The sequence below is a fragment of the Microcaecilia unicolor genome, chromosome 4 (genome assembly GCF_901765095.1).
Source record: "Microcaecilia unicolor chromosome 4, aMicUni1.1, whole genome shotgun sequence".
Lineage (NCBI taxonomy): Eukaryota > Metazoa > Chordata > Amphibia > Gymnophiona > Siphonopidae > Microcaecilia > Microcaecilia unicolor.
The window spans coordinates 238,558,051-238,581,826 of NC_044034.1; the positions used below are offsets into that span (position 1 = coordinate 238,558,051).

The window sequence follows — 23,776 nt, forward strand, 5'->3', positions numbered from 1 at the left end:
CTTGTTGTTCCCTCTCATAGTTCACCTTTTCACACTTGTGAATCACATCATTATGACCTTCATTCAGTGCAATATATGTTCTGCTTTAATCCTAAGGCAAACTAACTGGAACCTTAGAGCTTGTCCTATCTGTCTCCAAATATCAGCCTTGAAAGAAGAGATCAACAAACTCAAGAAGGAATTAACTACAATTAAAGAAGCGTCCAGGATTACTCATTTCCCAGCTAATTTACCACCACCACTGCCTCAGAGAATGAAACATCAGAGGAATAGATGGGTCACAGTAGGCTCTGGTGGACTAAGATCTGTGACAAAGAAACACTCGCCCTTCCAAGCTTTGCCCCTGTCAAATTCTTTTGCAGCGTTCCCTCATTATGATAGGAAAAGAAGTACGTGGTAGAACCAGAGGCGGACCTCTTAAAGTAATCTTTAGAGACGGGAGAGGTTCCACGAGATTAGAGATGAGCAGATGTGGACCCTCTTCACAAAAGTGGAGACAGGAAATAAGTGGGAAACTACAGACCGGTACGTCTCACGTCGGTGGTAGGAAAAATAATGGAGTCGCTGCTGAAAGAAAGGATAGTTAACTTCCTAGAAGCCAACGAGTTACAGAACCCGAGGCAACATGGCTTTACCAAAGGAAAATCCTGCCAAACGAATCTTATTGACTTCTTTGATTGGGTGACCAAAGAACTGGATGAGGGACATGCGCTAGATGTAATCTACCTGGACTTCAGCAAAGCCTTTGATACGGTCGCCCACAGAAGACTCGTGAATAAGCTGAAAGTGTTGAACTTAGGACCAAAACTCTCCACCAACCAAAACATAACTATATCTGATATTAAATGGTTTAATATCCCTTGGTCTGACCATCATAAATCAACACTAACCTTACATTGGCGCACAAAGGATATGCTTACAACTCAAAATCCTTTAACAATCACCACTAGAGGACGGATTGACAAAGACAGCTTTTGGCAACATATATATAATTGGTCAGCACAACCTAACTCTCCTTCCTCACAAATTGGAACACCAGATGCCAACTCATCCTGGACGAAATTGCCCCCCTTAGATCCAGAACTTTACGAAGACGTCAACCATCACCATGGTTTAATGACCTACTAAAAAACCTAAAATCACAAACCAGAAAACTAGAAAAAGCATGGAGTAGATCAAGAAACAATCTCACCTTTAACGCTTGGAAACAGTCACAGAGAAATTATAAGAATGCCATTAAGAGAGCAAAAAGAACTTACTATACTCAAAAAAAATTACAACCAATGGCACAGATATAAACAATATCAACTCATAAAGAACCTCCTTAATACCAATCAAGTTACCCTCTCACCTTCAAATAGCCCATCTGCAGACCAATTGGCAAAGCACTGCTATAATAAAATTACTAATCTTCGTAAATCGATTTCCCATGATGGTAACTACATAGATACCTATCTCGATGAATTGGATCTTAACATCAATGAAACTCCGGTTGACCGTTCATGGACAAGTTTTACCCTCCTCACCACCAAAGAAGTTTCCAAGGTGATCTCCAAACTCTCCAGATCCCATTGTCATCTTGACTCCTGCCCTGGCCATTTAATGAAAGACACCCCTGAACGCTTCATCACAGATCTCACTGCCCACCTTAACTTCTTGTTGCAGCAGGGTTCCTTCCCTACCGAACATGGTAACATATTACTCACACCTATACCAAAAGACTCCAAGAAACCTATAAGTGATGTTACCAACTACCGACCAGTGGCCTACATCCCCCTATTAACTAAATTGATGGAAAACAGAGTGACCTTTCAAGTCAATGAGTATATTCAAAAATTCTTCATCCTTCATGCGTCTCAATCGGGTTTCCGTCCTACCCACAGTACAGAAACGGTATTGCTTACTTTAATATCCAAATTCAAAAAAGAAATATCATTCGGAAATAGTGTACTCCTTTTACAGTTTGATATGTCTGGAGCATTTGACATGGTCGACCACTGTATTCTTACTAGGACTTCTGGATAAGTTGGGAATTGGTGGCAATGTTATAAAATGGATCGAGGGCTTTATTACCTCTAGATCCTATAGAGTCAAGTCATCTACAGCAATATCATCTCTCTGGTCATCAGATTGCGGTGTACCTCAAGGCTCTCCTCTATCCCCAATTCTACTTAACCTTATGATGATTCCTCTGGCTAAATCCCTTTCCAAACATGGCCTCAACCCTTTTATCTATGCTGACAACGTAACCATATTTATTCCCTTCAAATCTAACCTGGCAGAAATTTCCGACAAAATAACCAGTGGTATGAATATCCTAACTTCTTGGGCCAACGCTTTCAAAATGAAACTGAACAAAGACAAAACTCAATGCCTAATCCTCTCTTCCCACTATTCCACATTCCATCCAACTACTCTCACCACTCCTGATGTCACAATTCCTATATCCAACAATCTGAAAGTCCTTGGAGTTACACTGGATAAATATTTATCCCTTGAAGACGACACAACATGCGTCACGAAGAAAATGTTCAACATGTTGTGGATGTTGAAACGTGTGAAACCTTATCTCCTAATGAATACCTTCCGCAGCTTGGTACAATCCACGGTACTCACCCACGCTGATTACTGTAATAGTATCTTCATTGGATGTAAGGCCCAAATCATGAAAAAACTTCAGACTGTCCAGAACACGGCAGCTAGACTTATTTATGGGAAGCCTAGATTCGAAAGTGCAACACCCCTCCGTCTAAAACTTCAATGGCTCCCTATTAGAGAATGAGTCAACTTTAAGGCCATCACACTAATCCACAGGATCATCCATGGAGTATCACCAAGTTACATGGTCAATCTAATAAATCTTCCGACCAGAAACATGTCAACAACTTCACGATCATACCTTAACCTGCACCTTCCCAATTGCAAAGGTCTAAAGTACAAAACCTACCATGCATCTAACTTCCCCTACCTGGGATCCCAACTCTGGAATGCTCTACCCAGATACATTCAGTCAATTAGTGAATATCTTCCCTTTAGGAAACTATTGAAAACCCATCTATTCAAACAGGTTTACCCGAATGACTTGACATACCATAAACAAACAAACAATACATCTATTTACCGGTCCAACTAAACTTTAACAACAATGACTCAGAAAATATCTATCAACCTTCTTACCCTCCATGCTCGTCCCAACTTCTGCCTTATCGCCCCACCTCCTTACCTATCCCTATCCTTTCTCTTACACCTCTTCTATCCCACTTACTCCTTGTTCATTTATCCTATCACATACCTCCTTTGTTGAGTCTAATACTACAGATTGTATTCTCTTGTTACTATGTAAGCCGCATATAAAGTATCACATACCATGTAAAATGAGTTTATCTTGTTGGGCAGACTAGATGGACCATACAGGTCTTTATCTACCATCATTTACTATGTTACTATGTTAGATCTATTACTTTGTACTTAAGCACATATTAATGAGAATTAACACAAGGTAAACATCAATGCAACTTAGTAATTGATGGCCTTGGTTTGTTATCACTGATCTACTATGTTTTAGGAATTAACAAAACTGCCCTGGTTCTGATATGGGTTAGCTGAGCTTATTGATGGGAACAGTAAAGAAAGGCAGGGGATGCTGTGAATTAGGAGATATTATAGAGTAGTGTACATCTTGAGTTTAAGATATGTTGTGAAGAACAACAGAAAGGCAGGTCACGATTAAGAGGTGGTCTGTATATTATAACATAACTGTTGTCCTACTGGGTCAGACCAAGGGTCTATATAGCCCAGTATCCCATTTCCAATAGTGGCCAGTCCAGTTACAAGTATCTGTAAAGTTCCCAAAACAGAGCAAGATTCCATACTACTTAATCCCAGGGATAGCAGTGGCTTTTCCCAGGTCTTTCTTAATTATAGTTTATGTACTTTCCTCCAAGAATTTGTTCAAATCTTTTTTTTAAACACAGCTACATTAACTGCTTTTACCATTTGCTCTGGCAATGAAATCCAGAACATAACAAGCAAGCAAAACACAGCGAAGCTGACAACAAAGCAATTAGGAGCTAGATGATGTGTAGGTCCTATCCATGGATGTTTGAAATAAACCTTTATAGGACCTACACATCATCTAGCTCCTAATTATTTGGTGTCACTTTGTTGCCTTCTGCTTGCTTGTTTTGTGCAAGGGACTTTGTTCTTCTGCTGTTCTTCGAATCCAGAACATAACTTACAGGTTGAGTGAAAAAATATTTTCTCCTATTTTGTTTACATAACTTCATAGAATATACCCCTAATCTGTACTTTTGAAGAGCAATCAATTCATATTTACCCACTCCATTCAGGGTATTATAGACCTCAGCCGTCTTCTCCAAACCGAGTTATTTTGAAACATTTCTGTTAGGCAGTTGTTTTGTTTATTGAAGTTGCTCTTTTGTTATAGTTGGGAAGGTATGAGTTATCAATATAATGCAATGTACTTAAATACTCACGTTTTTCTTAAAGCCAAATAAGCACCAATAAATGTTAATGGCACCGATATGCAAAACCCAGAGCCAATATAGCGACCAAAGTACCAAATGGAATTGCTGCTGAAGATCCTTCTCCCCAAAGAATTAGGTTCATGACAAAGAAATCAACGAATACGATTCTGAAAACAAGTTATTTTTTTTCTCATTAATAAGACATTTTTTCTACTGTCCTTAATCCTTGTAACATTATCTGAAGCACAAATACATTATCATGTTTCTATTACTTAGAATAGGGGATGTCAAACCATGGTCCGTTGAGGTCCTTCATTGACCCACAGTCCCTGTCATATCTCAGTCAACCTTGCAGATGAAAATGGAGCTCAGCAGGCCCTCTTCCAATCATGCAGTGGTCTTGCAACATGGAGGCAGTCATTCTTCTCAGAGAGTGCCAGAGCTGTTGTGTTGCACACACACAGATTGCGAATTACAATGTATGTCAATTCGAGTGCATTAAAAAATTAAAAATTAAGAAAGGGTAAAATAAACAGAACAGTGTAAAAATGGAAAAGTGCAGGATAAAGCCAGGAAGAGTTCTTCCTTGCTTCTAAAGTGTTGGCCAATGGCCAAGAGGTTGAGAGAGAATGAGGAAAATAAAAAAGGGCAAAACATTTTTTTTAGACATGGTAAACAGTGGTAAAGTCCTTCAATGTTAGAATGAAAGAAGGGGTGGTGAGAGTGGTGAGTGAAGGGATTGTCCTTCCTCTCCTGATTCCTTTACCTCATCTGGGACCTCTTATTTCTCCCATTCCTGAACCCTTTCCTCTGCTTCCTGATTCCCCCACTTTAGCTTCTTCCTTCCCCATTTTCCTAGCCCCCCCTCCCTTTCTCTATTCTCCACCTGTCCCAGTAACAATTACTAATCCCTCCCCAATCTCCCTACTACTACTACTACTACTACTACAAAAAAAAGACTAGATAAATTAACTGGCCATACAAGACACATGAGAAAATATGAGCATTAATGTTCATTATGGATAAATATGCAAAACATCCCTCCACCTAATCAGCCCACTTTTACAATGCGGTTAGATGTTCAAATGAGTTTAACACCCCTGATTTAGAACAACAGATACCAGACAGACAGAATATCCAGAAGGGCCAGGCTTGCCCTTTTAAAATCTAGTAGGACTGAATACCAGTAGAATACAAATTTTCAACTATTTCAAATGAATGCTTGTCTTAACTATATAATGATGTCCCCCCAGAAATGTATGAAGGAGACAGGAAAAACATGCTCCTATATTTTCATTGTAAAAAAAAAAAAAAAAGTATTTTTCTTCAAATTTGAAGATGTCCTCTTCTTTTTAAGTATAATTATCTCTATACATGTCAGGATGGTGAACACTATGTGCAGAAAAAAAATTAATTGCAAAGTTTGGTAACTTGTTTTAAATGTTTTATTTAAGCATTTTCAAATTACAAGTCAACACTTGAAAAGTAATAATAGAATATGTCCATAAAAGAGGGAAAATTGTTTTTTCAACATAATAAACAAGCAAATCAAATATAAGAAATACAATTATTCTCATACTTCTAATGCTAAGGTCTTTAAACTAGAGGGGGCATAGCTCACTAGGAAGAATTAAGAAACTGATTGGGCCCTACTCCAAAACAAACGTGTGCAATACCTCTCAATGCAGACCTAAGAGACTCAAATAATATCAGAAGATGCCAAAAGATGAAACCAAGGAAGAGGCTTATCGGTCAAAAACTTAGTTCAAAAAAAGATAAACTTCACATTCTGATACCAAACTGTATATTTACATGAAAGTTCAGAACAAAATGAGCTCCTAGCTGAAGAACTTGAGGTCTTAACAAAAATTATTTCCTCCTTTTCTGCATGATTTGATCACATCTGAAAGATATGGTTAGAAATGAATCCTTTGAATTCCAATAACTTCTGTTAAATATCGAACTAAAGTCTCTTTTGGTGTACTAGTAATCCTTGGAAAGTTCAAAATAGGAAGATTTTTCACTCTGGATAAATTTTCCATTGATTTAACTTTCTTTGTGTTGCCAATAGTTCATGCGCATTAACTTGTTGAAAACATTCTAATGTAGCAACTCTTAATTCCAAAATTATCAATTTCTTGTCACATTCCAAACTTTTTATAGTGCAATTCGAAAGTTCAGTCAAAATTTGTTTGTTCCCTTAAGGGGTCTTTTACTAAAGATTAGCTCAAGTTATCTGCAGTAGGGCCCATAGAATCAAAATGGGCCCTGCTGCAGATAACTTGAGCTAATCTTTAGTAAAAGACCCCTTAAAGAATAGAATGAGTCATCATACCTTTGTCCAAGATATTATTACATTCCAAAGTGAATCAAGAGTCACAGTCTGTGGCTTCTGAACATTAAATTCTAAATCCTGACCACTCCGCAATGATGATGGTAAGTCACCAGAACCTGCAGATTGTCTCAAGTCAGTTGTCATTCGCAATATTTGTATAATAGAGTGTTCTATAGACAAACGTCCAACTGGGTAATCACCTCCAGCATCTCAACCTGCTTGATTTTCTCACCCTTCGCCTTCAAGCTGAAGGCCTTGTTTGCGGAGGGCATCTGTGCTCCATGGGTGAGAGAGTCTCCTCCCTGTGGCATGTCTTCAAGCCAGTTTCTCTCTGGAGTCAATCTGCACCCAAACCCATCGAACAAAAGGTATCTATTGGGCCTCTTTTCAGGGCCGGGGGTAGAGAGGTAAATAGGGGGGGCTTAGCTGCCTGAAAAGCCCCTTTCTGTTTCCCCCATAGACTCAGAAGCGGCAATTGCAAAGACAGGAAAAGAATGCAGAGTTCAGCATTCAGAGCAGGGTTGCCATCTTGCTACACCCCCTATTTCAACATGGTTAAATCTTTATGTGCACATTAAAACAGGGCTCGAATCAACCTATGGGCTCAAGTGGTAGTCCTATGGCCTGCCATGCAGAAAGCCTTAGATCAGTCTCCTAAGTTTTGTCTTCCATACTCCAGGTTGGCTGGGGATGTTGTGCAAACAGCATTCACAGCCCCTGGTGGGCAGTGAAGCAGGTCACTGTTTAAGCATGACACTTGGTACAGCAGTCCTGGAAGACTGAATAGCCCCTAGCCAAGGACCATCACTGTAATGTCTAAACTAGGTCAAAAGCAATCAACACCCTTACCTATAGCAATAAACTCCTCCCACCAACCCCCATTCAAGCCTCTGGAAAGCAAAGTTGGTTACTTATATAACAGATGTTATTAAAGGAAGCAGGGTATACAGCCTCACACATAAGGTGACATTATTGGAAGGAGATTAGGCCAGAGCAAGTTCTAGAACTTTCTGACATGATTTTTGTTTCATCAAAGACATCCTTCACCATGGTGGTCATGCAGGGGCCCATCAATTTGTGAGAAAAAATCAATTCTTAGGGAAGTGACAGGGTTTTGCAAAGCCCAATATCCTGCTGGTCTTGGAGAAGATCTGTTACAGATAAGCAACTGTGCTTTCTCAGAGGGCAAGCAGAATATGCAATCCTCACATATAGGATTCCCTATCTACAAGCTAGAATAGTGACAGTGCAAAATGGGATAGGGCCTCTCCCCTCTTCTACTCATTACACTATACCTAGCCTTTTGAGTTTATCATGATCTGAGCCCATTTTAGCAGAGAACAGGTCACAAAGTACAAACTCTTACATGTACTGTGATGGCCATGCAATGAAATATTCAATTCCTGATATAGATAATTCCATCTAGATAAAAAAAAAAGAGAATGAAGAACTTTTCTGACACAGCTCCAATCATCTAAAATCAGTTCCATTAGAAATAAAGACAAAGGATAAGAATCTGCAATTCAAAGGTTAAAAAAATTAGCTGCTAGAAGACTTTGCTGTAGCCAAGAGGTGATGAAGAGATGATTTCAATATTCATTTGGCAATTTTTTGTTCATCTCTATTTATATATGATTTGCTCTTCGCAGGGGAAGAGTATTTATTTTGTGTCACCAATGTCTTGCTGCTTGTCCAATTTATTAAATTGAGATTTTAACCATATGTACATGGACATAAATCACAGAAAAGGAAATCCTCAATCATCAAAGAAATATATCACATAATCTAATCCTAAACTCCACATCAAGAAGTGAGATCAAAAGTTCAATCTAAAGGAGAGACAGAGATCTTAGAATCTAGTAGTGCTTGAGAGAGGGAGGAGATTCCAGTGGAGGAGGATGCTCTCATACCCTTCTGGTAGTGTGACACCTGAAGCTCCACCCCCTGCTCCCAGGATATCAGGGCATGTCAATGATGAGCAGGAGAGATTGAGGGAGCCTAGCGGTGCATGAGAGGGGGAGGAGATTCCAGTGGAGGACGACTCTCTTGTGCCCCGCCAGTAGTGGTGACATTACAAGCTCTGCCCCCTGCTCTTGGGATATCAGGGCAGCATGCCAAGACGTACAGACATTGGTGTGTGGCCGTTGAGGTATAAACAAAGGGGTGTGCGCCTTCGAAGCACCTTTAAAGCCCTTGAAGATTATTGAAAGACTTAGTTGTGGGTACCGCCTCGGTATCTTCTGGTGGTGTTTTCTTGAGCCCAAGAGGTACATGCCCCTCCTTTACCACCGGGCAAATAAGGATATTCATCAGGCTGTTGGGCCCATGCAGTTGCAGCAGTGAGATGAACTGGAACTTTGTTTCCTATCTCCTTCCTTAAGTGAGGTACAACTCCCCTAAATTAGAGCACACAGCTATCGATGTTCCATTGAGCATAGCTGTTGAAGGGGAAATCCTTTTATCTTGCTGCACCTTATGCCTGGAATAGACTTCCTGAGCCGGTACGTCAAGCTCCATCTCTGGCCATCTTCAAATCTAAGCTAAAAGCCCACCTTTTAGATGCTGCTCCCAGTCTTGAAAGGTCCACTTGCAATTTAATAACTTTGAATAACTTTGTGTCGTAGCAAATTTAATTACCTCACTAATTATTCCCAGCACAAACCCCTGGGGAACCCTACTATCTACACTTCTCCATTGAGAATAATGACCATTTAATCCCACTCTCGGTTTCTTTTAACCAGTTCTTAATCCACAATAGGACACAGCCTCCTATCCCATTACTTTCTAATTTCTTCAGGGGTCATTCATGAGGAAGTTTGTCAAATGCCTTTGAAAATCCAGATACACAATATCAACCGGCTCACTTTTATCCACGTTTATTCACCCCTTCAAAGAAATGTAGCAGATTAGTGAGGCAAGATTTCTCTTGAATAAATCTATGCTAACTTTGTCTCATTAATCCATGCATATGTATATGCTCAGTAATTTTGTTTTTTAATAACAGTCTCTACCATTTTGCCCAGCACCAATCTCAGACTCACCAGACTATAATTTCCGGATTTACTTCGGCCACCCTCCAATCTTCTGGTACCACAGATTTTAAAATTACATATTACTAACAATAGCTCTGCAAGTTCATTTTTTTGTTTTACCAGTACTCTGGGATGAATGCAATGTAATTTTCTATACTTTGTCGAATTGTGCCATTACATCTTCCAGGTTTATATAAGTTTGTTTCAGTTCCTCCGACTCACCTCCATTGAATACTATTTCTAGCACTAGTATCTTCCCCACATCTTCCTCAGTGAAAACCAAAGCAAAAAATTCATTTAGTCTTCACTGGCCTTGTCTTCCCCAAGTGACCTCTTACCCCATGTCATCTAGCAATTCAACTAATTCTTTTATCAGCTTCTTGCTTCTAGTATACCTAAAAAGGTTTTTACTATATGTTTCTGCGCCAAAGCAATCTTCTTTTAAAGTCTCTCTTTACCTTTATCGCTTTGCATTTGATTTGTCATTCCTTAGACTGTTTCCTATTATCTTCAGTTGGATCCTTCTTCTATTTTCTGAAGGATATTCTTTTAGCTCTAATAGCTTCTTTCACCTCAGTTTTTAACCACGCTGGCTGTTTGGCCTTCCTTATGCCTTTTTTAAACCATGGAATATATCCATGCCCGATATACATTTTTGGCCTTTGCAGCTGCTCCTCTAATTTTTTTTTGTACCATTTCCCTCATTTTATCATAGTCTCCTTTTGAAAGTTAAATGGTAATGTATTATATTTCCTGTGTGCACTCACTCCAGTTATTAAATCAAATCTGATCATGTTATGATCACTGTTAAGAAATGGCCCCAGCAGTGTTACCGCCTGTACCAGATCATGCGCACCACTAAGGACTGGGTCTAGAACTGCTCCCCTTCTTGTTGGTTCCTGAACCAGTTGCTCTATAAAGCAGTCCTCAAATTTGTTTAGCAACTTCACCTCTCTAGCATGGTCCAGTTTTTTACATTTATCCAGTCAATATCGAGGTAATTGAAATTACCCATATTATGTGCTAGCTAGCGAGGCTGCTGTCAGAGTTCATGGCAGTCATTTTGAAAATGGAGCCTGCATGGGCAGGGGTGAATGGGGATCATTCCTGCCCTGAACTCACTGCTGGAACACCAGGGCTTCTAAAGGCCTACTGGGGGGGGGGGGGGGGAGGGGCTGCTTTGTCAGGTGACTGGGGAGGATCCGAGAGCACGGAGGTGGCCGCTGTTAGGGTGCATAGGTGGGGGGGGGGGGGGGGGGGGGAAAGAAGAGATTTGGAAGAGCCTGGTTGACCGACTGTTGGCTAATCCGGAGTGTTAGATAACCAAAGGTCAGTTAACTGGGACTCTACTATACAACTGAAAGTTCATATCAAATCTTTTCACAAAAATGCAACTATTATACACAAAATTATGAATAAATTAACTTACCCAGGACAAAGAAACGATGTCAGCAGTACATTTGTTTTCCATTTCTCACCACCAAATGCTGTAATTAAAAAGGGTAAAATTTCATCAAGCTTTAAATAAAATAGTGTGGTAGCCATGTTAGTGCATTTTAGAGCTTATCTTAGACCTTAATTAAAAATTATAGAAAATGAACAGTATCAGCAAAGTATGACCATAGCAAAATACATAAGTGAAAAAACATTCAAATGAAAATCTCAAAAGGAAAGACAAGGATATGGAAGGGAGAGAGAACAAAAGAAAAGATGGATTAGTGACCAGAAGGTTACAAAGCAGTAGAATTTCATATTATAATGTGATAAACCCCAGATCTTTAAGTCCTCTCTCATTAGCTGCAAAGTATCTCATCACTATCTTCAAATGTCTTGTGTTCCTGGATTGAAAATTTCCTGTTAGTATTCTGACCATATGGTCATTGATATAGTGCTCTGGGCCTGAAAACTGCTCTCCCACAAAGCTGTCGCCTTGGGTTGTTTCTGTGGAATCTGATCTTATGTCTGTATGAATTGATCCTTGTATTTATCATCTGGCCTGTTTCTGAATCATAGCACCAGTCTTCACATTTTCTGCACTGAATACATACTACATTTGAGGAAGAGCATGAATTTTACCCAAGAACACCCAGGGCAGCTTATTAACCAACACTCCCAACAACACACTCAACCCATTAAACACAATACACTGTTTATGTTTTCACTTTTGTCTGGCCATCTATACCATTTGATATTGATGTCAGAGATGTTACTGGCAAGACTAGCAGCCAGGCAAAGAAAAAAAAAGTGTAGGTTGTAGAGCAAAATACAAGTGGGGAGGTCAGGCTCTGCCACCTGAAGAGAAGCTAAAGAATGGAGCATTGAAGGTGGCTATAACTGCTAGAAACAAGGCCCTGGCGCTGCCTTGACTCTCACCCCAAGAGAAATCTCCAGGCTGTCGACCCTCCCACCTTATCCTCTAGTATCTCTAATCTCCTCCCGCCCATCATATCCCTCCGAGTCTGTCGACAAGGCTGTCTCTACTTACAATGCCACTCTCTCCTCTGCTCTGGACACCCTTGCACCATCCATCTCCCGTCTCACAAGGCGTACTAATCCCCAGCCCTGGCTGACCCCTTGCATCCGATACCTTCGCTCCTGTGCCCGATCTGCTGAACGCCTCTGGAGGAAATCTCGCACCCATAGAGACTTCATTCATTACAAATTCATGCTATCCTCCTTCCAGTCCTCCCTATTCCTTGCCAAACAGGACTATTACACCCAATTGACTAATTCTCTCGGCTCCAACCCTCGTCGTCTCTTCGTCACCCTTAACTCCCTCCTCAAAGTGCCCTCCGCTCCCACCCCTCCTCAATCACTGGCTGACTACTTCCGTGACAAGGTGCAGAAGATCAACCTCGAATTCACTACCAAGCCACCTCTTCATCTTCACCCTTTAACCCACTCCCTCAACCAACCAACCCAGGCCTCCTTCTCCTCTTTTCCTGATATCACTGAGGAAACCGCCCACCTTCTTTCCTACTTGAAATGCACCACCTGTTCCTCTGATCCCATCCCCACTAACCTACTAAACACCATCTCTCCAACTGTCACCCCCCATCTGTCATATCCTCAACCTCTCTCTCTCCACTGCAACTGTCCCTGACTCCTTCAAGCATGCTGTAGTCACACCACTCCTCAAAAAACATCACTAGACCCTACCTGCCCTTCCAACTACCGCCCCATCTCCCTCCTACCCCTCCTCTCCAAGATACTTGAACACACCGTTCACAGCCGCTGCCTTGATTTTCTCTCCTCTCATGCCATCCTCAATCCGCTTCAATCCGGTTTTAGCCCTCTACACTCGACAGAAATGGCACTCACTAAAGTCTGTAATGACCTGTTCCTTGCCAAATCCAAAGGTCACTACTCCATCCTCATCCTGCTCAACCTATCCGCCGCTTTTGACACAGTCAATCATAATTTACTTCTTGCTACACTATCCTCATTTGGGTTCCAGGGCTCTGTCCTCTCCTGGTTCTCCTCTTATCTCTCCCACCATACCTTCAGAGTACATTCTTGTGGAGGAGTGGCCTAGTGGTTAGGGTGGTGGACTTTGGTCCTGGGGAACTGAGGAACTGAGTTCGAGTCCCGGCACAGGCAGCTCCTTGTGACTCCGGGCAAGTCACTTAACCCTCCATTGCCTGCCGCATTGAGCCTGCCATGAGTGGGAAAGCGCGGGGTACAAATGTAACAAAAATAAAAATAAATAAATCATCTCCCTCCACCCCCTTCCCGTTCTCTGTTGGAGTTCCTCAGGGACCTGTCCTTGGACCCCTTCTTTTTTCAATCTACACCTCTTCCCTGGGCTCGCTGATCTCATCTCATGGTTTCCAATATCATTTTTATGCTGACGACACCCAGCTTTATCTCTCCACACCAGACATCACTGTGGAAACCCAGGCCAAAGTATCGGCCTGCTTATCCAACATTGCTGCCTGGATGTCCAACTGCCACCTGAAACTGAACATGGCCAAGACCAAGCTCATTGTCTTTCCACCCAAACCCACTTCTCCTCTCCCTCCACTCTCTATTTCAGTCGATAACACCCTCATCCTCCCCGTCTTATCTGCCCGCAAACTCGGAGTCATCTTCGACTCCTCCCTCTCCTTCTTTGCCCATATCCAGCAGACAGCCAAGACCTGTCGCTTCTCTCTCTATAACATCAGCAAAATTTGCCCTTTCCTCTCTGAGCACACCACCCGAACTCTCATCCACTCTTTCATTACCTCTCGCCTTGACTAAGTACTGCAACCTACTCCTCACTGGCCTCCCACTTAGTCATCTATCCCCCCTTCAATCCGTTCAGAACTCTGCTGCACGTCTTATCTTCTGCCTAGACCGATATGCTCATATCACTTCACTGGCTTCCGATCAGGTACCGCATACAGTTCAAGCTTCTCCTACTAACCTACAAATGCACTCAATCTGCAGCCCCTCACTACCTCTCTACCCTCATCTCCCCTTACGCTCCTACCTGTAACCTCCGCTCACAGGACAAATCCCTCCTCTCATTACCCTTCTCCACCACCGCCAACTCCAGACTCCGCCCTTTCTGCCTCTCCTCACCCTATGCTTGGAATAAACTCCCTGAGCCCATAAGCCAAGCCCCCTCCCTACCCATCTTCAAATCCTTGCTCAAAGCCCACCTCTTCAATGTCGCTTTCGGCACCTAACTATTGTACCTCTATCCAGGAAATCTAGACTGCCTCAATCTTGATTGACTGCACTTTTTGTCCTTTAGATTGTAAGCTCCTTTGAGCAGGGACTGTCTTTCTTTGTTAATTGTACAGCGCTGCGCAACCCTGGTAGCGCTTTAGAAATGTTAAATAGTAGTAGCAGTAGTAGTAGCAAAAGCCTGAACAGTGCTGGTGGGCAGGGGAGGAGGGGGAAGAACTGGAGAAGAAATTAAATGAAGATGGAAAAGATGGAAAAGGGGGAAGGAGAGAGATTTGATAAAAGGGACAAAATAGAGTGGAGGCGTAGCCTACTGATTAGTGCAGTGGACTTTGATCCTGGGGAACTGAGTTCAATTCCCACTGCAGCTCCTTGTGACTCTGGGCAAGTCACTTAACCCTCCATTGCCCCAGGTACAAAATAAGTATCTGTCTATAATATGTAAACTACTTTGAATGTAGTTGCAAAAACCACAGAAGGGAAGTATATCAAGTTCCATTCCCTTTCCCTAACAAGTGTTCTCTATATGACAGCAAGATAAATCAATCAGTCACACAAGTGATGTACCAACATTGAGCTCAGAAAAAACAGAGGTAACTTTTCTTGACATGTGTAGACTTCCTGCATAGCAGCTGTATTTCAGAGTTCCTGTAGTCTATTACAGAGTATCAACTCTCCAGCATGATGCATGAACTGACTCTCTAAACTTGTAAAACTGCTTATCCAAAATAACTTTCTTCTAAACATGTCTATACAGTAATGGGATGAATGACAATGTCACAGCTTTATATATTTTCTCTTTATGGAAATGCACACAAGAAGTGTAACAAACTGCCATTGTCTGAGTTAATGTGCTTTTAATGGCTCATTTATTCGCAACCTTGCTAGATTAGTATGAGAAAAAGCTGAAGCTATAGAGGACCAACCCTAAAGCAGGTTCTCGGAACATGGATCATGTTGGCATAGGTCCGTCAGCATTACATCAAACTTGCTGAGAAAGATAAGTAGCTTTTCTATATAAGATTTTATAAAAATATAAAATATTTTTAAGACAAAAGTTCAATTAAACATTATGGGTAGACCAATGACGATTACAGTAAATCACTGAGCTGTGTCTCAGTGTGAAAAAAGTTACTACTGAGGTCAGTTATTGTACCCGCTAGTTCATGTACTGATGGGAATACTACCACACTTGACAAGACCAGGCTGGTGTTATAGGGATTACTAAAGACCTCCCTTATTTTATTTTCTGCAAAGATTCTGATGTTAGAACAGAGAAAAGGGGGAATATATATTTAATTTATATATTCATCATATCATTACTCCACAGCAGAATGCCATCAACTTGTAAGCTACAGTACATTATTAAAAAAAAAAACCCCACACACATTCTTCCTGCATTTCACAACACATAAAAAGTACATCATTTCATCAGTCATACATTTAATTAAAAAAATTATTTATAAAATATCAAGGCTACCATGCTTATTTCTGAGAAATCAAAGGGCATAATATAATCTCTTTGGTTACCCTTACTCCTAAAAGGCATAAAAATGAACCTTGTTTCTCAGTGTATACTGAAAATATCTGAATTTGTGCTGCAACTATTTGGTTTCCTGAAAGCGTTTTGCTGTCTTCTGATGCGACATCATCTTTGGGGAGTCTCAGCAATGAGCCTATCAGTTTCTGGTCCAAGGACAACTTGTGATATCCTAAGCTAGTGCTTTTTTCTGGGGTAGATATTCAGCCGGCGGTAGTGAGCTTTTTTTTTTTTTTTTTTTTTTAAACTGCTGCCATCATTACTCCAAAATACTCAATGCTGGGCCATGTCCCAGAACTGGCACTGAATATCCAGGTTTATGTGAACAGATATCTCGTAAGCAGTTAAGTGCGATATTCAGCACTTAACCACCTAAGCGACACTGTATAAAGAAAGAACTGATTTTTATGCGGTCCTATTTGACCACTTAACTTAGGCAGTTAAGTGCTGAATATCAGCACTTAACTGCAAAGGTGCCAACTCCACCCCCAGACTGCCCACAAATTAGCTGGCTCTCAGTTTATGAGAATATCAACCCCTGTACGAATGACACTGTGTACGTCTAAGAACTTAAGAACACAAGATCATAACAGTTGCCCTACTGGGTCAGACCAAAGGTCCACTCTAGCCTTGTATTCTGTTTCCAATACTGGCCAGTGCAGATCACAAGTACCTGGTAGAGCCCTAAAAAGAAGTAAGATTCCATGCTACTTAACCCCAGGGATAAGCAGTGGCTTTCCCCAGTCTCTTACTTTTTATTTAATGTTTATAAAGTGCAAATATTAACACAAGTATATACACTGTTATGGAAAAAAATGCAAAGACATTAAAGAAAATGTCATACAGAAATGCCAAAGAAAATCCTCTCTTAGACCTCAATCTTGAAGGGGGAAGAGCCCTGAAACTAAATGGAGATAATACAAAGGCAAAAAGAAAAAGAGAAATAGCAAGAACACAGAAAATCCTCAGATATAATTATATCCAGCTATTAATCAATTAACTCCACTGGAGATCTTCTTAAGGTCTAGAAAAGTTCTTAACTGTACTGGAACAAAAAAGGCATACTTACATCCCAAACAGCAAACCAAGCAGTAAAAGGGTACACTAACAAAAAGTAGCTCCCATACTTTAGTCTGCATGCATAGCCAAAAATTCCTTTATCCTATTATGAGTTATTTTTATAACATCCAGATATATCCACAGTTTGTCCACAAAATGTCATTTGGGAGTATCTAAAAAACATTTTTAGTACAGCATTTAAGTCTTGTTCGAAAACAAATGACAATCAACAATTTAGCTCTAGCCTGGACATCCAATAGGGCGTCTTCCAAAACTGCAGAAAGATCTTTCAACACATTGTCCAATAGTTTGTACTTGAGCCCCCTTGGTAGGTCCTGTTGCTACTTTTGAAGAAATTGTTAGGTAAAACATCCTATTAAAAGGAGGAATAGCACTGGAGGGAAATGTCAAATTTTCCATAAGAAACGTTTAAAGCAATCAGAAGGACTCATACCAACTACTTTGAGGAAATTCAGTACATGCACATTCAGCCTATCATTAAAGTTCATTAAAGTTCTTTATCTGTTCAAACTTAAGCTGAACCATAGTTCTCTCATTAACTTTTACAGAGACAATTTCCTTAACTTCTTTTAGTTCTGCTCATGCCTGGTGGACCTCCCCATGCGGACTTGTTTCACCTTCTCCATATTTGAAGTTAACATATCCACCTTATCAGCAAGATTGGAAAGTTCACTGGTGGCTCTTGATACCATATTATCGAGCTTCTTCAAGGCTTACCAAATGATCTCCACACCTCAGTGGCAGTTCCAGAATGCTTACTCACAGCAGACACTCTCTCGGACCTTCCCCCTAGTCTGTATAGCGACTTCCAAACTGTCCACCAATAGAGACTGAGAAGCTGCCGGACATGGTGGAATGCTAGAATCTGGAGGAGAGAGAGATACCTGCCTCTGAAGAATAGAGGCTCTCTCATCCACACTCACAGTGAGGCCCTTTTCTCAGCTCTCTCTGAGGGTGCTTGACAATGAAATGCTCCAGCATTTGCTGCACCAGAGAAAAGGTCAAGGCTGGTGAGGGAATAGCCTTCAGAATTCTCTTTCACTTTGTATGGGGCATTCTTCAAAGAGGAAAACAGAAGCACTGCAAGTGCTAGGAGAGGTACGAATGCTGAGCCTATCGTGTCGCCATCCTGGCCACTCCTGACCCAGTGATATTTTTTTCTCCTGGTCTATCTTAAAGGTTTATGGACTTTTCCTCCAGGAATTGGTCCAAACCTTTTTTTAAACCTAGCTACATTAACTTCTTTAACCACTTGTTCCAGAGCTTAACTATATGCTGAGTGAAAAAAATATATATTTTCTCCCATTTCTTTTAAATGGGCCACTATGAAACTCCATGGAGTGTCCCCCAGTCTTTGTACTTTTTGAAAGAGTAAAATCAATTCACATATATCCATTCCACTCCATTCAGAATTTTATAGATCTCTAACATATCTTCCCTCAGCTGTCTCTTCTCCAATAGCCCTAACCTCTTTACCCTTTCCTCACAAGAGAGTTGTTCCATCCCCTTAAATCATTTTGGTTGTCCTCTTTTGTACCTTTTCCAGTTCTACTACATCATTTTTGAGATGTGGCGACCAGAACTCCACATAAATACTCAATGCACATTCTTACCATAGAACAATACAGCATTATTATTCTCTATTCATTTCCTAGAAAGAATGTTACTGAGAGGTACATTCTAGCTCAGTTACATAATCTTGAAGTGTATCCTTCCAGAGGATCTGAGATTGTGTTCCTTCTTAAAGTCTCTATCTCAATTTATTTTTGGAACCAACATTCCTCTTAAGGATTTAGTCTATACCTTAGGGGTCCATCTAGATTCTGTACTACTATTGCTGTATCAAAGATAATTTAGTATTTTTTTTTTTCAGAATGCAGCCATTAAGCTTCTTCACCATGTCAAACAAGATTGTGTGAGAGCCTCTAGATGGGCCAGCACTAGCTCCCATATCACATTTAGATGCAAATTTACAATCCTACAATTGATTCATTCACTGAGCTCGTCATACCGGTGGTTTCCAAAACACTTAGTGGACACACTTATAACTCACACCTGGGCTCACTCCTTGCACTCCTCTCAAGTCTGCTGACTATTTGACTATTCCACTATCCTCAAAGATTTGATTGGATGCTATAGTTCATAATGTTCCTCTTTCTACTATCTTGGTCCTATTTTATTGGAGCATGCTTCTTTATAAGCTCAGAGTTAAATCCTCACATCCAAAATTTAAAGTGAGACTACAAACCTGGTATTTTACTCAAGCTTACAATATTGTTTGATTTCCTCAAGCCTTTGAGTGGCCTGTCACTCGTATGCTTAGTATCCTCCCCAACTGAGGAACTTGGAGGTAGAAGAAACTTTCTTAATTTTTCCTTAGGCTCAGTTTTGTTTTTATTTTCCTTTTGTTAGTAATCCTTGCTATGATTTTATTGTTGTGTACACTTCTTTGTTGCGCCCTGACTAAAGGTAATTTATCAAACCAAATATGTAGAACATAGCCACTTTGAGGTGCAGCTATCAATATGGGCTACCATTAAGATGTGCGATTTTACCACTAGTTCATGCTATTTTAGCAAAGGTCCTATTTTATGCAATGAAACCTAGTTACTAATAATTGGGGATAGAAGTAAAATAACAAATCTTAATGGCAAGCTAAGTTGATAACTTCCCCCCTTAGTTGTCTGGACTAAGATTCTTTCCTAACAATACCATGATAAAAGCACTGACAGCACTAGAGACTGATCTAAATTATTTTTCTTCATACATCCTCCTTGTATGCAAACAGAAAGCATGTGAGTTCTCCTTCCCTACTTGATATGTCTGTGGTTAATATCACTTGTGTTGGCGTTGTTGAAACAGAAGTCTTCTGACAAGCTAGTTGCGTACTTTTCACCAATGGAGGGAGCATGTATGTCAGCTAGTAACTTTCACTCAGTGTGACAACGGTTGGGTCAACTGCTCCCACTGGAATTTTAGTACCCATTGTAGCAGACATGTGGGAGGCACAAACGTTGTTACACAGACAGTAGATGTCATGTGACAAAGAAGAACCAAAAGGATCCAGATGAGTGACTATTTGTCAAAAGGTATCCTGTGATCTCCAGGTCAGAGTATCTACTCTCTAGTCTGGCAGGAGTGCATTCCTTAGCTGGGCATCTATTAAAATATCCAACAAACCGGAGCTTCCGAGACAGCTGCAAGGTTGATGGTTGTATCAGGTTAAAGGAAGTCTATGTGAACACCACCATCCAAGTCTCAAAGACTGTAATCATGATTTTTCCTGCAGAAGGCTGCATTTTGATTTTTTTCTTCACAGGTAAACCTTTGTGATGATACTCCATGGATTGGTATTTTATTTCTGGCTCATAAAGATGAGCCCATGTTTTCATCAGTTGCCACGATCTTGTGAAGAAATTCCTCGCCTTTATTCTCATATCAGGACAATTATTGAGTCTCAAAGCTTTTATTTCTGCAGTCAGCATATGAGGAACCCATCTTGCACAAACCTTTTGATATTCAAGAAGATCAATGTGAAATGCCATGCATGCCAACAAATTCCCTTTGAGCAATCCTCCGATTGTCCTTTACTAGTTTGTCAACCTCTTTCATGTGAGAACCATCCGTTGCTCTCAAGGGCCATCCACTTCATTTTTGATTACACTAATCAGCCCTTCCCGGTCCACAATCTTCACATTTTTTGGCTCAGTGATGCAAAGTACTCACATCAATACAGTCATCACCATAAACAACCTGTATACATCGGTGAATTTCAATTGGAGGGTCTTGATCAATGGTCAGAAATTCTATCACATGTTGCTTAAATTGCACCGATGAGTGCTCACTGCATCCTTCCATTTCACATGCAATAGCGAAACAGCCTCTTCACGTAGATACTTCTTGCCAACTGAGGTGAAGGAAGAGATTTCAAAACAAATTAACATGTGTAGTGTGTTAATACTGCCATCAGTTGATGAATTAAAGAGGTGGAAGCATAACGTTTCATTCAATTCTCAAACATGATGATCTGTTTGACCCTTAGTTTTTTTCCCCCTCCAAATATATGAAAACACTTTCCAGTTTAAAGGCTACAAATTAGTTCTGGGATGGGAACTGGCAAAGCTGAGAAACAGTACCATGAATAGTTGTGCTATTCCTACACCTCAGCCAGAGTTTCCAACTTGAGAGCAAAAAGCAAAGGCAATAATGAGCAGCCCTGTCATGTCCCTTGCTCTGGTTTAAATGGTGCTGCATTGACACAATTTATCTTCCAACAGGCTAAGGATTCTGTATATAAGATTTTTTTTATCTACTTCATCCACCTTTCTCTAAGCCACTTTTCTCAGGACCGCAAACAAAGGGCCAATGTACCCTGTCAAAATGCTTCACTTTTCTGCATCAATTGCCAGTAGCAGCATTCGAGCCTCCTGAGCCAGAATCAATATTTTCCTAAAACTGTCACTGAAGTGCTGCCCGACTATAAACCCCAACTGGTCCAGATATACCAGTTGAGCCATAAGATATTTTAGTCTTCTGGATAGGAGTTCAGTCAGCATTTTTTGATTCACTCCTAAGAAGGATATGGCTCTATACGACAAGCAAAGTTTCAGATTTTTGCTCTCCTTATTTAAAATAGTGACTCCTGCTAATCTCTTTGATTTGGGTAATTTATTCTCATTTTTCAAACTGTGATGTAAGTTAATCGGGGCTCTGCTAGCTGTGATCTAAACAATTTTTAGAATCTGTCTGAAAATCTATCTTGGGCTAGGGCTTTAATTCAACTGTCTAACACTGTCCTATCCTCTTCTCTTAGTCTGGGCATCTCCACCCACTCTAAAGCTTTCTCAATGTCCTTGTTAGCCATATATGCCTCCAGTTTATACAGTTCCAGATAAAACTTGGAGAACCTGTCTCTTATCTGATTGCTTTTAAATAAAAGATAAGCAAGGTAATCTCCTATTTTCATTATAGGATTTAATTCCTTTAAGATTTTCAAACTACAGACCATCAACCTACTCACTCTATTCCCTTGATCAAATAGTATTGCTCTATACAGTTAATCTGGTAACCAATCTCATCCAGCTTTAACTCCTTAAGTTCTGTTTCTTATACTCCAACTTTAATATCCCTTTTCCCCCTGTGGCTTTTTGTGAAAGCTCTTTAACCTTGCTAGTTCCTGCTATGTCCACTGCACTTCCTCTCACTCTTTTTTTTTTTTTTAAACTTGTGTGCACACCGTGATTACGTTTCCCCTTATAACTGCTTTAAGACTATCCCATAATAAGGCTCGAAAAGCCCCTCCTTTGTTGTTTATATGCCAAAATTCCTCGATATATTTTATTAAATTTGTTATACCACTTTATATAATACAAATATCAAAGCAGTTTACAATACTCAAAATATATAATAAAATTAAAAGGAAACAGAACTACAATAACGATAGTAAAGTCCATTCATATCAGACCAATCATGCCTATCAGATTTCTCTTACCATACAGTATCCAGTAATATATTCCAGATATCTGGGGCTTATACCTCTCTCTTTTATATTTGATTATCATTAGTCCTCCAATATTATATTTTATCCTTCCCTATCGCCCACCATGTCAAATGCACTTGACATATCAAAAATTGGAGCAATAACACCTTATTCCCTGTAGATATTGTCTCAGTGCTGTACTGTGGCCGAAAACCCGATTGTATACTATGCAGGATGCAGAATTTACTCAAATAATCAGTTAGTTGAGCGTTGACCATACTTTCCATTGTTTTGATTAGTAAAGGAACTGATGCCACAGGATGGTAATTTGCGACGTCAGCCTTGATTTTTGGGTCTTTCCGAATAGGTGTGAGGAGGATGCTTCTGTGTGCAGAAGGGAACATGCCATTCTGGAGCATGTAATTGAGATAGGTGGTGAGATCTTCTAGAAAGCATGAAGGTGCAGATTGCAGCAGAGAATTAGGGCAGATATCTAGTCCACTGTGTTTCTTGGAGAACTTCGCAACTGCTTTGGACACTGTTTCTGATGTTAGTGGGGAAAAATCTGTCCAATACCGATCCACAGGGCAATGATCAGGTGGAGGATCAAGGCCGCTGAGGAAGGTATCAATGGAGGTGTGGTTACATGGTATGGTATTTCTCAGCAACTGGATTTTTTCCTTGAAGTAGCAAGCTAGATCGTCAGCAGAAGGGAGATCAGATTGTGAGGAAGCTACCCTGCTGGTATCCAGGAAGGTATTCAAAAATAGATAAAGTTTTTTTTAAGTCTCCACCTGCTGACTTTATTTTGGATGAAAAGTAGGAACGTTTGGCTTGCTTGGTAGCATACTTATATTTACAGTTGTATGCCGAGCCTCCAGACAAGGGTTTATATTTTGCTGGGTTGACACTCACTTCTTTACAAGAGTCAGAGTTGTCTTGTTGAACCAGTGCAGGAGGTGGTGTGGGGAGTCATTTAACAGAGCCCATTGATGAAAACACTGGGGTCCAATGGATACCAAGCAGAGTTCTATAAGCTTATAGGAGATGAAGTCATAGATCCCCCTACTAAAATGTTTAATGTCATGATTGATACAGAGGCATCCCCACCTTCCCTTAATCTGGCGCATATTAACACGCATGGGTGTG

At 40.5% G+C, this 23,776-nt stretch overlaps 1 protein-coding gene across 1 annotated transcript in view; it reads right to left on the reverse strand.

The window, feature by feature from the left end:
- TM9SF2 (transmembrane 9 superfamily member 2) overlaps nucleotides 1-23,776 on the reverse strand; it is a 215,442-nt gene that overhangs the window by 52,315 nt on the left and 139,351 nt on the right. The window contains 4 exon segments of the mRNA XM_030201349.1: nucleotides 4,497-4,513; nucleotides 4,516-4,554; nucleotides 4,557-4,654; nucleotides 11,284-11,341. Of these exon segments, the coding sequence (XP_030057209.1) occupies nucleotides 4,497-4,513; nucleotides 4,516-4,554; nucleotides 4,557-4,654; nucleotides 11,284-11,341 (212 nt within the window).